The sequence below is a fragment of the Jaculus jaculus genome, chromosome 1 (genome assembly GCF_020740685.1).
Source record: "Jaculus jaculus isolate mJacJac1 chromosome 1, mJacJac1.mat.Y.cur, whole genome shotgun sequence".
Classification (NCBI taxonomy): domain Eukaryota; kingdom Metazoa; phylum Chordata; class Mammalia; order Rodentia; family Dipodidae; genus Jaculus; species Jaculus jaculus.
In genome coordinates this window covers 301,564,380-301,577,499 of record NC_059102.1, presented here as the reverse complement: position 1 = coordinate 301,577,499, position 13,120 = coordinate 301,564,380, and the positions used below count along the sequence as shown (strand labels likewise).

The following is a 13,120-nucleotide window of genomic DNA, read 5'->3' as shown; positions in this document are numbered from 1 at the left end:
CCACTGAAACAGGAGTTCCCAAGTTAAATTCTCAAACCCCATATAAGCAGCTAGAAGCTGTGGCAGGTTTCTGTGATTCAGCATGCTGACACTGATGGGGGGGAGGGGAGGAAGACATAGGAGAATTTTCTGGAAGCCTGTGGCAAGTACAGCAACAATACAATGAGACAAACCCTGCAACAAATGAGGTGAGGAGGTGAGAATTAATGTACAAGGTATCCTCTGACCTAGACAGCCTGCCATGGCAGGCACATGTCTGAACTCTCATAGGAACAGGCCCAATAAAAGTAACCCACCACTGTGTTGCTAGTCTAATTACTGATTTGTTTTCTCAATTTGCTAATGTCTGATACAACATAATTTCAAGTTGAACAGACATAGGCAAAAATGTTAACAAATTCTTAATGTAAAGAGTTTAAAATTTTTACTATGACAATCTAGAAATGTGAAATTCAAATCAGTACTTTAGGAGCTACTGTCATAACAAAAGCAAATCTTCTGCGGTGACCTGAGAAAATGGAAGACAAAATATAAAATGCTGTAAGAGGCATAAAGTATGTTTTTTTCTCTTCTGTTACTTGCTGTTATTAAACTAAGAGTATATGGTAATAAGGATAATGAAATTCACTCTAAGCCATCAGTTTCCAAAGTTGTCAGTTATCTAGTGGAAGAGATAAACAAATGCTGCCATCTGGTGGACTGAAGGGTATGCCATTCGCCTCAAGGAAAAGAACTGGTAACAGTTTTGTTTCAGTTTCTTTCCTCTCACTGGGTCTCACTGCAATGAAGTGATTAATGTAAGACGTAATTCAAATAACTTTATAGTAAAAAAAATCTATTACAATCCAACAATGCCTATCTTCATGGATTAAAATATTCCCTAAAATTTATTAAACTTTTCATTAATTAAAAAGGAATTCATTATCAATGTTTCAATATGAGAAATAAGAAGAAACAGAAAGACTGCTACAGTTGTGAGCTTCAAAACTTCATTTCTAGGACTTTAATTTCTTTTCTTGCTATTCATTTCATTTTCATCTACCCTAAAAAACTCAAAAAAAAAATTCAAAAATGTTTCATTTAGTGTTAACTCAAAGCAATTGAGAGAAAGTAAGCTGTACCAAGAACAGGTACATTTAAAGTTTTTAAATTTAATCGAAATATTTTAATGTAACAAACATACCTTTGAATACATATTTCTCATCTGAAACCTCATCTAAGTTTCCTAAAGATTATAAATTTCAGCTTCTGAATGCACAATGCTTCAACAGGAATGTCTTGGCATAGTCAATAAGTATTAAGTTGTTTTTTTTAACTTCACAATTACATTGAGTTAAACTGACTTTCAGAAATGTTAAGACTGACTTACTCCTTTTGGAAGAGATTAAGTAATCCCACATAGTCTAAGTACTGATGTTACTTTTATAGTATGTTGTTAAAAGAAACTTTTAGTCTTGTTTTTGTTTTAATTGAAAAGGAAAACACAGTACCTGATAAGCTCACAATGGGCAGTCACATTCACAAGTATTATGAGGCTCAAATATGGTATATATAGGTTGCATGTAGTCATAATTAGAGACATGTATGTATATCAGGTCAATATTACAAATGACCCTTGATATTTGTTTTTATGATTTTTCTTTCAAACTATAATCACTACAGTAGGTAATAATTTAACAAATTAATCCAGGCTAATTTTTTACTTATATTTCAAATCATAAAGGTACTAAATGAAGACTGAATTTGCTGGATGCAAACCTTTGTCCGGTTCAAGGTTATAAATTTAGGTTAACCCACACAAGGTGGCAAGTGATTTTTTTTTCAATGAACTGTGGAATTAAAAGAATCCAATAATCCACTGGATTTTCAGATTTTATTCAATTCAGTACCTAAGCAAAATTCACACTGACACAAGTAATTTAAATATGTAATTCTTGTCCCATGTGTAACCAAGTAAAATAACCAGTTAGAATATGTATAAAAAGATGTCTTGCAACAGACTCACTAACTTAGAACTTGGCTTATAATTCAAGATCAATCTTTATATATATAAATTCTGGAGAGGAAAACACACAGGGTTTTAGTAGCACTAAGCAACTTAAAATATACCAGGTCTGGAGAATAGATCAATGGCTGCCCTGCAATAACAGAAGAGAACCCAAAATGTCAAATTATTGATGTGCCTCAAATATATCTTTTTAAGCTTTATTCATTCTACAAAGTTTGAATGTAGGTTAGTAATTTGATTGATAGCAAGGGATACTGATGATGAGTTAAATATGACACAGCCCTGTGACTCTGCAATGTCCAGTATTTTTTAAGAAATGGAGATTCTTTTTTAAAAAATTTTTTGTTTACCTTTTTATTTATTTGAGAACAACAGACAGAAAGAGGCAGATAGAGAGAGAGAAAGAGAGAGAGAGAATGGGCGCACCAGGGCCTCCAGCCACTGCAAACGAACTCCAGATGCGTGCACCCCTTGCGCATCTGGCTAACGTGGGTCCTGGGGATTTGAGCCTCGAACTGGGGTTCTTAGGCTTCACAGGCAAGCGCTTAACCCCTAAGCCATCTCTCCAGCCCAAGAAATGGAGATTCTTAAGTATGTAGGGATAGAAGTATTTGAGATTAGACTAAGCTACATAGGAAAAAGCAAAATGAAAAAAAAAAATGAAACAAATATAATAATACCTAATCACTGTTGAATCTAAGTGATGGTTATGTGAAAGGTTATTCTATTTCTCTATATTTTTATATTAGAAATTTTCATTAAATTTTTTAAATTGCTATTTAGTGCACATTATTTATATTCAATAAAGAGTCTCATTACATTAAGTATATACCTAATTTGATTATATTCACCTCACTATAACTCTCTCTTTTTGCCCAATATGGGGGGCAAGATGAAGAGAATCACAGGGCTTGCTGACCAAAAAACAGCAGTTCTGGTTTGAGAGAGAGATCCTGTCTAAAGAAAGAACTCATATGATCAATAAAGAATGGCACCCAGGGCTGGAGAGGTGGCATAGTGGTTAAGCGCTTGCCTGTGAAGCCTAACAACCCTGGTTTGAGGCTTGGTTCCCCAGTACCCAATTTAGCCAGATGCACAAGGGGGCACATGCGTCTGGAGTTTGTCTGCAGTGGCTGGAGGCCCTGGTGCACCCATTCTCTCTCTCTCTCTCTCTCTCTCTCTCTCTCTCTGTCTCTGTCTCTGTCTCTCTCTCAGTATGCATAGCATGTGCATCTGAACACACATATGTATATACCACACAACACGCTCTCACAGAAATGCAAGAAAAATCAATATTGATCAAACTAATCAATGGACCAAAAGAATTATTTAAAGCAATACTGCTCATGAAAATAATAAAAACTACCACTGATAAAACAAACTAAACATATAAGGAAAAATAAGGGCACCTTTTAACAAGTATACTTTTCTCAAAAGACATAAACTAATACTGTTCAGTCAAAAAGAAATGGATAAAACTTGAATGATTATAAATCTCTAAATAGGGTTTGTCATTTAAAGTAATTTTCTTCATCAGAGAGATTTCTAAATAAGGAAAAAATATCACAAGACATCCACACAACATCCAAGATTAAAGAGAGCACTTATGAAGACAGCATAGTCTCTCATCAAATCTAGATATGGCATGACAAACTGCAAGAAGAAAACAAACTGCAACCTGGATAAGATAGACAGTATAAATCATTCTACCTTAAGAGATAGTCATAATGTGTCCAAGACACCAATATTAGTTACAGACAGACAACCTAACTTGTGAACCAAAAATCTTACAAATTAATCTTAATTTATTGATAAATAATAATTCTTAATTTATTAAAGGTACACGCCTTTAATCCCAGCAGAGGCTGGAGAATAGGCATGAATTCGTGGCCACCCTAAGAGTACACAGTTGGCAAGTTAGCCTGGGCTAGAGTGAGACCCTACCTCGAAAAACCAAAAGACATGCTATTTATCAAATTCTGGTGTATTTTTCTGAGGATTTTTAATAACAGAAAGTACTAAAGAAGTAAAAAGTGTGCTGAAAACTTACCTAGAGACTATGCTAGAACCATTATACAGATCACTAGCATATGACAATGTGGCCAAAGGTCGTACTGAATTATATCGAGTAAACTTGGACAAGCATTCCTGAAATTCATCTAACTGGCTTGCAGTTCGAGTATCATCTGTATGAAAAAAAACAAAAATAAATAAATGAACTACATTACAAAGTAACTAAACAACAATATACAAAAACTAAACAACAATATACAAAAATTTAGAGAATAGAGAAATGGCTCAGCAGTTAAGGTGTTTGCCTACAAAACCTAACGACCCCAGTTTGGTTTCCAAGCCCATGTAAACTCATGTGAATAAATAAAATATTTAAAAATTTTATATACAAATTTAAAGTTATATTCTAAATAAAAATATTTAAAAGCATTAAACAGAACTCATATTGAAATTATTGTTCAAATATTATAAACATGCCTTAATGATTAACTGAAATATATTTCTACACACATTATTATTAAACTGTGAATAAATTAAGTGTGAATCTCTAGTTTTTTCAATTGATTTCATGGAAGCAACAAAAAATAAAAAAAAAAAATCATTCATTAAAACAAAAGCTTATCAGTGTCCACAGGACTAAAAGAGAAATGCATATGGATAAGTAATTGTACTTTGAAAGACGTGTCTCTATAGATGTATATTTATTTATGCTCACATTTTTAGTCAAAACCACATTTATAATTCGTTACTCATATAATTCAATTATTTCAAACCCTTATTATTGGTCAGAAAAGCAAAACTGAAATAAATTATTGAGTACTGATTTTTACTGACAACTTACATATATGTATGGAACATAAAATTATATTAGAGAAGAATTTACTGGCATGAAAAATTCATCTAGCCAGTTATGGTGGCACAGGCCTTTAATCCTGCCACTTACAAGGCTGAAGTAAAAGGACTGCTATGAGTTTGAGGCCAGCCTGGAGCTACAGAGGGGGTTCCAAGTCAGCCTGGTCTACACTGAGACCCTACCTTGAAAAAACAGCAGCAAAATCACCTAACAATTATAATAAAGAAGCACAATTATACTTGAAGAAACTAAGGTTTTGCCATTTATATTTTATAAATTTGGGCATTCAGCAAGTCTACCTAACAATCTAGAGTAAAAGGGTATCATCTGGGGGTGCCTTTATTCTAAAACCAGCAAAAGGAATAGCCTAATTAGCATATAATATAATGCAATTGAGATAAAGTACCTTTTCCACTAGTTATTTTGGAGCACCTCAGTGATTATAAATAAAACAGTTATTTGTAAAATACAAACAACTATCAAACCATTAACTGTTCTGAGAGTTTGAATAGATAGCCCCCAATATATTCAGTGTTTTATTACTTTGTAGTTTGGATCTGCAGCCACCTGGCTAAAGTAGGTGTCACTGGGCAAGTTTTAAGGTGTGCTAGGTTTGTAATTCCAATCTAAACATATGCTAAGTGCCTGAGCTCCTCATGGAGTTCCTGAAGTGGGCTGTGCAGTGTGGCTTTTGGCTGGTGACTTTTTCTCTCTCTGCTTGGACCTGTGAAGGCAGGCCAGCTTTTTTTGCTATTATAGAACTTCATCTGGATCTGTAAGTTTCAATAAATACCCCTTCCTCCATAACTGTGCCTGGTCTGGAAGTTCATCTCAGTGAACCTGAAGTTGTTTCTTATAACTCTACAAATGTTGTGGATATAATAATCTATTATTTTTATATGTACTCCTAGTAGTATGAATTATTTAATGCAAGTACTAGTGAGACAAGCGTTTGTATTAATCCTTCAGAAATTATTTTAATGTCAATATACTTGCTCATATTTTGACTTCAATTCCTAACTATATAACCACAAATACTACAAAAATGTCTATTTTGTTCAGTCATAATTCACTCAAGGGTAATGGAACACCTGGCTATCATACAGGTTCAGTAATAAAAACTTCAAACTCTATAAAGCAAAAAAGAAACACTAGTTCAGCATCTAAAAGAATACTAGTTGGTGTTCATTTATCGGGTTGTAATCATAAAAGCTAGGAGTTTGTCTGCTTGGCTGTCTTAAGATCAACATCTGTATATCCATATACATTTCCTGACATATCAGCTATGATAGTTTGAATGGATGGCTGCCAGTATATTCAGGATTTTATTAAAATCTGTACTTTAGAACTTGAGCCACCTGGCTGGAGGAAGTGTCACTATGGGTGGATCTCAGGATCCAATCTTTAGGTATGAGGTTGGATTTTGAATTCCAGTCTAAAGACATGCTTTGCCTGGAGTTCCTAAATATGCTTACTTGCTTTGTGGTGGTAGCTATTCTCTCTCTGAGAAAGCAGGCCAGCTTCTTTTGCCATATGTAACATCCCCTACTTCAATACATCCCTTCCTCCCATAACTGTGCCTGGTCTGAAGTTCATCCTAGCAATGTTGAGGCTGTCTACTATATCATGTCTTCATTCTAATCACAGATTGGTTTAAAAAAGTGTTCTGTCTTTTTCCTTCCTCCTAATGATGTCTCATTTGCATACTCTTTTAATTATAATTACGGATACAAGAAATTAATGTGTCGATTATCTTTCATTGTCATAACTGCACATAAAAGTTGGGGATGGAACTTAGAAAATATAATCAACACATTCTATATTTCATTATGCACAAGTTAAAATTTCCTCTTTACTGTCAAAGGAACTTTAGAAGGTACTTCATATACAGTAATAAGCTAAGTAATATGCTTGCAGAGGCCAATGTGCAAATCACCAAGGACAACATGCTTTAAGTAAAATACAGCCATGTTATTTTTATTACACAAATAAAATCTAACTTGTTTTCTGTTTTAAACTTACTATTCTACTCTTCAGTAATTGCCTTGTAATAACTTTATTTCACAGATGCCTATGCAGCTAGTGACTTAAAGATTGTTGTTACCTATCCCAAGCTCTTTCTCATGACTCTTTAAAAATTGATTGCATGTCTATACCTTGGTCTATTGTTGTACTACAACATCAAAAGCCAGGTAACATTTGAAAGAGTCAGCATGAACTCTGCTATTCAGAATACAGATGTCAGACTACTATCAGTTTAACCACTCCCTATTGTATCATGCATTCATACTATTAAACACATTCAATAAAGGAGTTAAAGGCCCAGCAATGAATGTAAACTTTCATCTCTTAAATCATATGTAAGAATTATGCTGGGCATGGTGGTACAAGTCTCTAATTCCAACATTTAGAGGAGGTACAAGGTTCTCTGAGCTCAAAGCCCAGCCTGGGCAAGAATGAGACCCTGCCTATAAATAAATAAATGACTAAATATGATTAACATTAATCTAAAGCATGTTCAGTAATTTTATTTTATTTTCTAATTTTCCTAGAAAAAAAGTCAAATTTTGAGACCAAGGTCTCTATGCTATATGTAGCCCAGAATGGACTCCAACTCACAAGATAATCAAGGATGACCTCTAACTTCTGATCCTCCGGGCTTCTGAGTACAGGCATAACAGGGATGTCACTATAGACTTAACTGACCTACATCCCCAGCTAATATGAAACAGTATTATTTTTTCTCTATCAATTTAGAAATAAATTAATGCGAAGGATCTGAGCAACACATGGATTATAATATAAACACATTTATTCAAGAGGAAATCAAGCTTTTAACAATCAATAAATTACCAGATATTTCTCCCTATCGGTCTTCATTTAGAGTAGTTACACTACTATGGGAACAATTAGTTAAGCACCTAGCATGTATCAAGTATTGTGCTTTATACCTATAAAAACATCTAAGTTTGATACAATTGTTACCTTTACAGATAAATAAATATGCAAACAAAAGTTGGAGTTCAAAGAACAGAAAGATTACTTTTGTAAAGCAATAAAAATATGCTATCTGTGCTCGCTTCGGCAGCACATATACTAAAATTGGAACGATACAGAGAAGATTAGCATGGCCCCTGCGCAAGGATGACACGCAAATTCGTGAAGCGTTCCATATTTAAACAAAAAAAAAGCTATCATGTCTTCCCATGTTATTTTGTCTGTTTTCAATGCTTCCAATTGTTTTTTTTTCCTAGTCAGTTCATACTAGCCTGGTCCAAACACAATTCCTCCAAAGTCCTCACCTAGATAGTCTCCTTCTGACTGCTCATGTTCCCCTTGGACTACATTTTTCACACCACATTGTTCCTGAATGTTATATATTCATATAACACACTGCATCACATAATTACTTTTTACCTGTTGCACTTGTCTACTAGATTTATAATACCTCCTGGCAACAAAACCCAGTTCCTCTACCCTTTTATTAACAGCTCACAGAAGAGTACTATATATATGTATATATAAATGCTGAATAGAGACAACTAAATAGAAATTATTTTTCCTTGCTACACACTCATGGTTGTTTTTTAAAATTTTGTTAAGATTAAAAATTCTCAAATAGAGAACAAAAATTACCATCTGAAAATAATTTTTAAGATCTCTAAGAACCTCTATATTATTGGTAATCTTATGTCAAAAATATAAACTTTGCAGTAGGATTTTTCTATAAACTGAGCATAAAAACTTGTAAATTGATCTGAAAGATGACTTTGAAACATTTTAAGAGAAATCCTGAAGTTGTACCTGAGATACGAGACATCCTTGTAGAAAAGTAACACTGCTCTAAATCTTCAAAATGAGCAGTGAGTCGTTTTCGTCTTGATGCTAATGTGCTATTATACCAAGGCTGCTTCTTTGTCTAAGATAATAAGAGAAGACACATAATTCAGAACAAACTATACATGTAATTTTACATAGAATACCCAGATTCTTACATATGATTTTCAAAAGTTCATTACAATAAAATGATTAAAGATGGTAGAAACTACAGACCCTATTTTCAAATTTTTCAAGAAATAGGAAAAAAAAACAATCTTTCACAGAATGCTTAAAAGATAAGAGTAAAATATACTCTCAACAGTAATCTTGAAAAGTAAGCAGCATCTTTCAATTATCTAAATTAAATGACAGAATCCTTGATAACTGAATTCTAAAATACCAAATTGAGAATTTTAATACACACAAGTTGTTAGACACAATTATCAAATAGTAAAACAATTACCTTTTCATCATCACTATATTGCAGTTTTGCACCTATGTATTAGTTTTTACTTTAGGGAGTATGTACTGATTACCAGTTTAAGAACTGGTATGTTCTTATGTGCTAAGAACTTTGATGTGTCAGAGAAAATAACAAATTTGGACAGACATAAACCAAGAAAACAATTTGAAATATGTCAATACAGTCCTGTAAAAATTCTGAGTTCATAGTTCTAAATACAAATGTAATAATAACACAATGTCAAATGTGTAATTATTGAAATACCAAGGTTCTACTACACATACTTTATCGTTTACCACTGCTCTGCATGAGGTTAACAATTCTGAAAAGATGGCACAATGGTTAAAATTTTTGCAATGTCTTAACAAAATGAACAAAATGGCATATAAGTCTGGAGTTTCTATGCAATGTGCAGAGGTCCTAGCATGTCTATTCTCTCCCTTTCTCCCCTCTCTCTCACATACACAAATACAATTTAGAAATTCCATTAAAAAATACCTTACTCAAAGATAACTTATACAAACCTAATGAATAAATAACAAGCTATACTCAGAGGTGATAAGTAAAATAAAACAAAGGTCCAGGGAAGGGAGGAAGGAGAACAACCATTACTTAGGGTAAAATATCAACTCAAAACCAAGTGCTTAATCTGAACTTTGGACAAACTGAATGATAACTAAAACAATAAAGTGCTGTGAGAATATAGAAAATTTGATTGAGTAGGTAAGAGAAATAAAAGAAAGGATAATAGTTTGAAATATGGTCAGAGTCTCTAAAGAAAAACATAAAAGATAAGAGAATATTTAAAGACTTGAGGCTGAGAACTGAGAAATGAAAATAAGAAATACAAACAAAATTATTCATGTAAGATGACCAAAATGAAATCCAGAATTAAACAGAATAGGGTGAAATCGTATATTTGTCTAAGGATAGAAAGATCTTCAAATCAGATCAAAAGGAAAAAAAGAGGTAAAGGAGTTACCATAGTATATGGATTGATTTTTTTTCAAAAGAGGAGAAAATAAAAATAACTCCAACTCAAACTTTAGAACCTAGAACTATATTGCAAAGTCACAAACAAAATCCATTTTCATAGGAAAGAAAAAAATATTACCAATAAGCCTTTTCTAAGGAATTTCTGACATCATGTACTTGAAAACTATAACAACATAAACAGTAAGGCCCTACACATAAAATGAATAAGCAAGAAAAATTAGCAGAAAATTACTGATTCTAAATATTATTGTTAATTATAATATTTAATATGTACAGTTTAAAAAGAATATAGACTATTTAGATGATAAGTATAGATAAATTTCAAGAATTAACTACTTAGAAAGATAGTAAAAAAGAATATATAACATGCAAACTAATATTCAGGTTAGTAAGAGTGGTGAAATACTAAAATGTATAAAAAATAGAATAAGGATTAAAAAAGTAAAACTATCTCAGTATTCATAATAAATACAAATGGGAAGAATCACTGGTTAAAACATCAAAGGGATGGGTTTCTAACCATAAAACTTTATGCTATATATAGAAAAACCTAAGACATAAAGAATTTAAAAAGAAGAAATAATGATGTATATGACAGTTAGAAGAGAATAGGTTAAAGATCAAAAACTGTAAGGAAGGGAAAACCACTGCATAACAGAAAAAGTTTAATACAACAATTGCATTATTTTTATATTCTAATAATGAAGCCTCTAAAACATATAGAAATTAGTATCCAGAGAAACTGAGAAATTTACCAAATTTACAATGGGAGCTGGATCTTCACAAAATCAACTGAGATTATGACAGTAATAAAGCTGAGAAATGAGACCAGGCTTTCCTTGTAACCTCTTTGGCACTTACTTTCCCTAATAATGAGGTAAAGTATGTTAACTTCCATACCACGAGATTTAACTATTTTAATATTCTATGTGATTATGCATTTAAGATGGCAGCTTTTATTAACATGCTTATTATCTTTCTTGAATTACTCTATTCCAGATTAAGTGGAACCTCTGGAAGGTGAAGCTCAGCCCTAAGGTGTGTTTAAAGTCAGCTCATTGCTTGCAGGTGCTGGATGCTGTCTCTTTGTTCTGGATGTGTGATGGTGTGAGCCAGCTTCTTATGCCATGATGAAGCTTGAAATAAACCCAAGCCTGAGATAAACCCTTTCCTCCAGGAAACTGCTTCTGGTAGGATGTTTGTCCAAGCAACGAGAAGGTAACTACTACAGAAACCAATCTATTATTTTATAAGTTGCATGACTACATGTAAGGCACCACTAAAACATACTGTTAAATGTATCATTTACCTGAGAACTGCCACTAAAACCGGTAGGTTGACTGTATTCTGTGGAATCAATAATACTACTGCAAAATGAAGGAAAAATGATTTTAGTATTTACAGTATTTTAACAAATCTAAAGGTACTATTTATAGACCAACTATTTCTAACTTTTAAGCAAACATTTACTATAAATCACTAGACAACAAATAATACAAACATATAAAATCAGTGATTATTTAAGCAATTTAGCAATTCTCATACCATTTCAAATTTAAACACCTAAAAAGAATGTCAAATAAGAATAATCATAAGGCAGGTAGTCACACTGATTTGTCATTAAGGTTTAAAACTTTGAGGAAATGAAGATTCACAGGACTGAGGTAAGAATACAAGCATATACTCCAAAGCTAGTTTATAAAGCCTGCTATGCTACTACAAAGTCACATGCTCTGCGACAAGTACCTATCCTTTCCTTTACCTAACTCTAAAATGACCTCTAGGAAGTGCAGACTAACCTTTCTTCTTCTTTCATTTTATCACTACTATCATAGACCCATCAAGAATAAAATAACATTACATAAAAACTACCAACAATTAAAAGCCTGGGTGGGCATTGAGGCACATACCTATAATCCCAGCACTTGGGAGAATGTAGCATAGATTTGTTACAAGTTTGTGGCCAGGTTGGGGTTAAGACTAAGGCTTTAATCAAACAATAGACTACCATGACAAAAATCTACCAGCAATTAAAAATTATACAACAAAGCTGGGCATGATGAAGCATGCCTTTAATCCCAGCACTTGGGAGGCAGAGATAGGAGGATCACCGAGAGTGTGAGGCCACCCTGAGACTACATAGTGAATTCCAGGTCAGCCCGAGCTAGAATGAATCCCTACCTCGAAAGAGAAAACAAAACAAAATGTAAAACACACATATAGCAACTATGATAGAATCAACTATTTGCATTTGTATTCTTTAACTGCCAAAATAACATAGGTCTTCAACAAATTTTGGCTCATTCATAAAAACTAGTCAACATAAAACCTCCCATTAAAAAAATTGATAAATCAGAGCTGAAGAGATGGCTTAGCGGTTAAGCGCTTGCCTGTGAAGCCTAAGGACCCCGGTTCGAGGCTCAGTTCCCCAGGTCCCACATTAGCCAGATGCACAAGGGGGCGCACACGTCTGGAGTTCGTTTGCAGAGGCTGGAAGCCCTGGCGCGCCCATTCTCTCTCTCTCCCTCTATCTGTCTTTCTCTCTGTGTCTGTCGCTCTCAAATAAATAAATAAAAAATAAAAAAATATTAAAAAAATTGATAAATCATATTGAACTATCTTCACAGTGAATTTTTCTTAAGAGAAACACATATTACAATCAACTAAGCAGGGCTTAATACGTTGTATTCTCCTTCACTGTTCCAGCAATAAGTTCAATTACAAAGAAAAAAGGTTCCATTCAACTACTAAGAATCTATGAACTCTTGAAGTGGCTTTCCTGTGATGAAATAGAATAAATGCTTGCCTTCCCTTGTAGTATTATGGACACAGAAAATCACGTGTTATTTTCAGACTAAAAATGAGTGGATACTACAAATTCAAAAATCTCTGTTCCTATTATCAGTGAAAACCAGTTCCTCGCATTTGTTCAACATTAAGATAAATAAGCATGTGAGGGCTGGAGAGA

The 13,120-nt window shown here is 33.4% G+C and overlaps 1 protein-coding gene and 1 non-coding gene across 3 annotated transcripts in view; one reads left to right on the top strand and one right to left on the bottom strand.

Moving 5' to 3' along the window:
- Nucleotides 1–13,120, bottom strand: part of Cop1 (COP1 E3 ubiquitin ligase) — a 115,206-nt gene that overhangs the window by 53,435 nt on the left and 48,651 nt on the right. For both annotated transcript variants that reach the window (XM_045159386.1, XM_045159390.1), the window contains exons 9-11: nucleotides 11,462–11,519; nucleotides 8,679–8,793; nucleotides 4,059–4,194 (exon numbers count right to left, since the gene is read on the bottom strand). In XM_045159386.1, the coding sequence (XP_045015321.1) occupies nucleotides 4,059–4,194; nucleotides 8,679–8,793; nucleotides 11,462–11,519 (309 nt within the window). The remainder of the gene's footprint in view (nucleotides 1–4,058; nucleotides 4,195–8,678; nucleotides 8,794–11,461; nucleotides 11,520–13,120) is intronic.
- On the top strand, nucleotides 7,947–8,053 carry LOC123458114. The gene has a single exon (XR_006635413.1). It is a non-coding gene; the product is annotated as a U6 spliceosomal RNA (small nuclear RNA).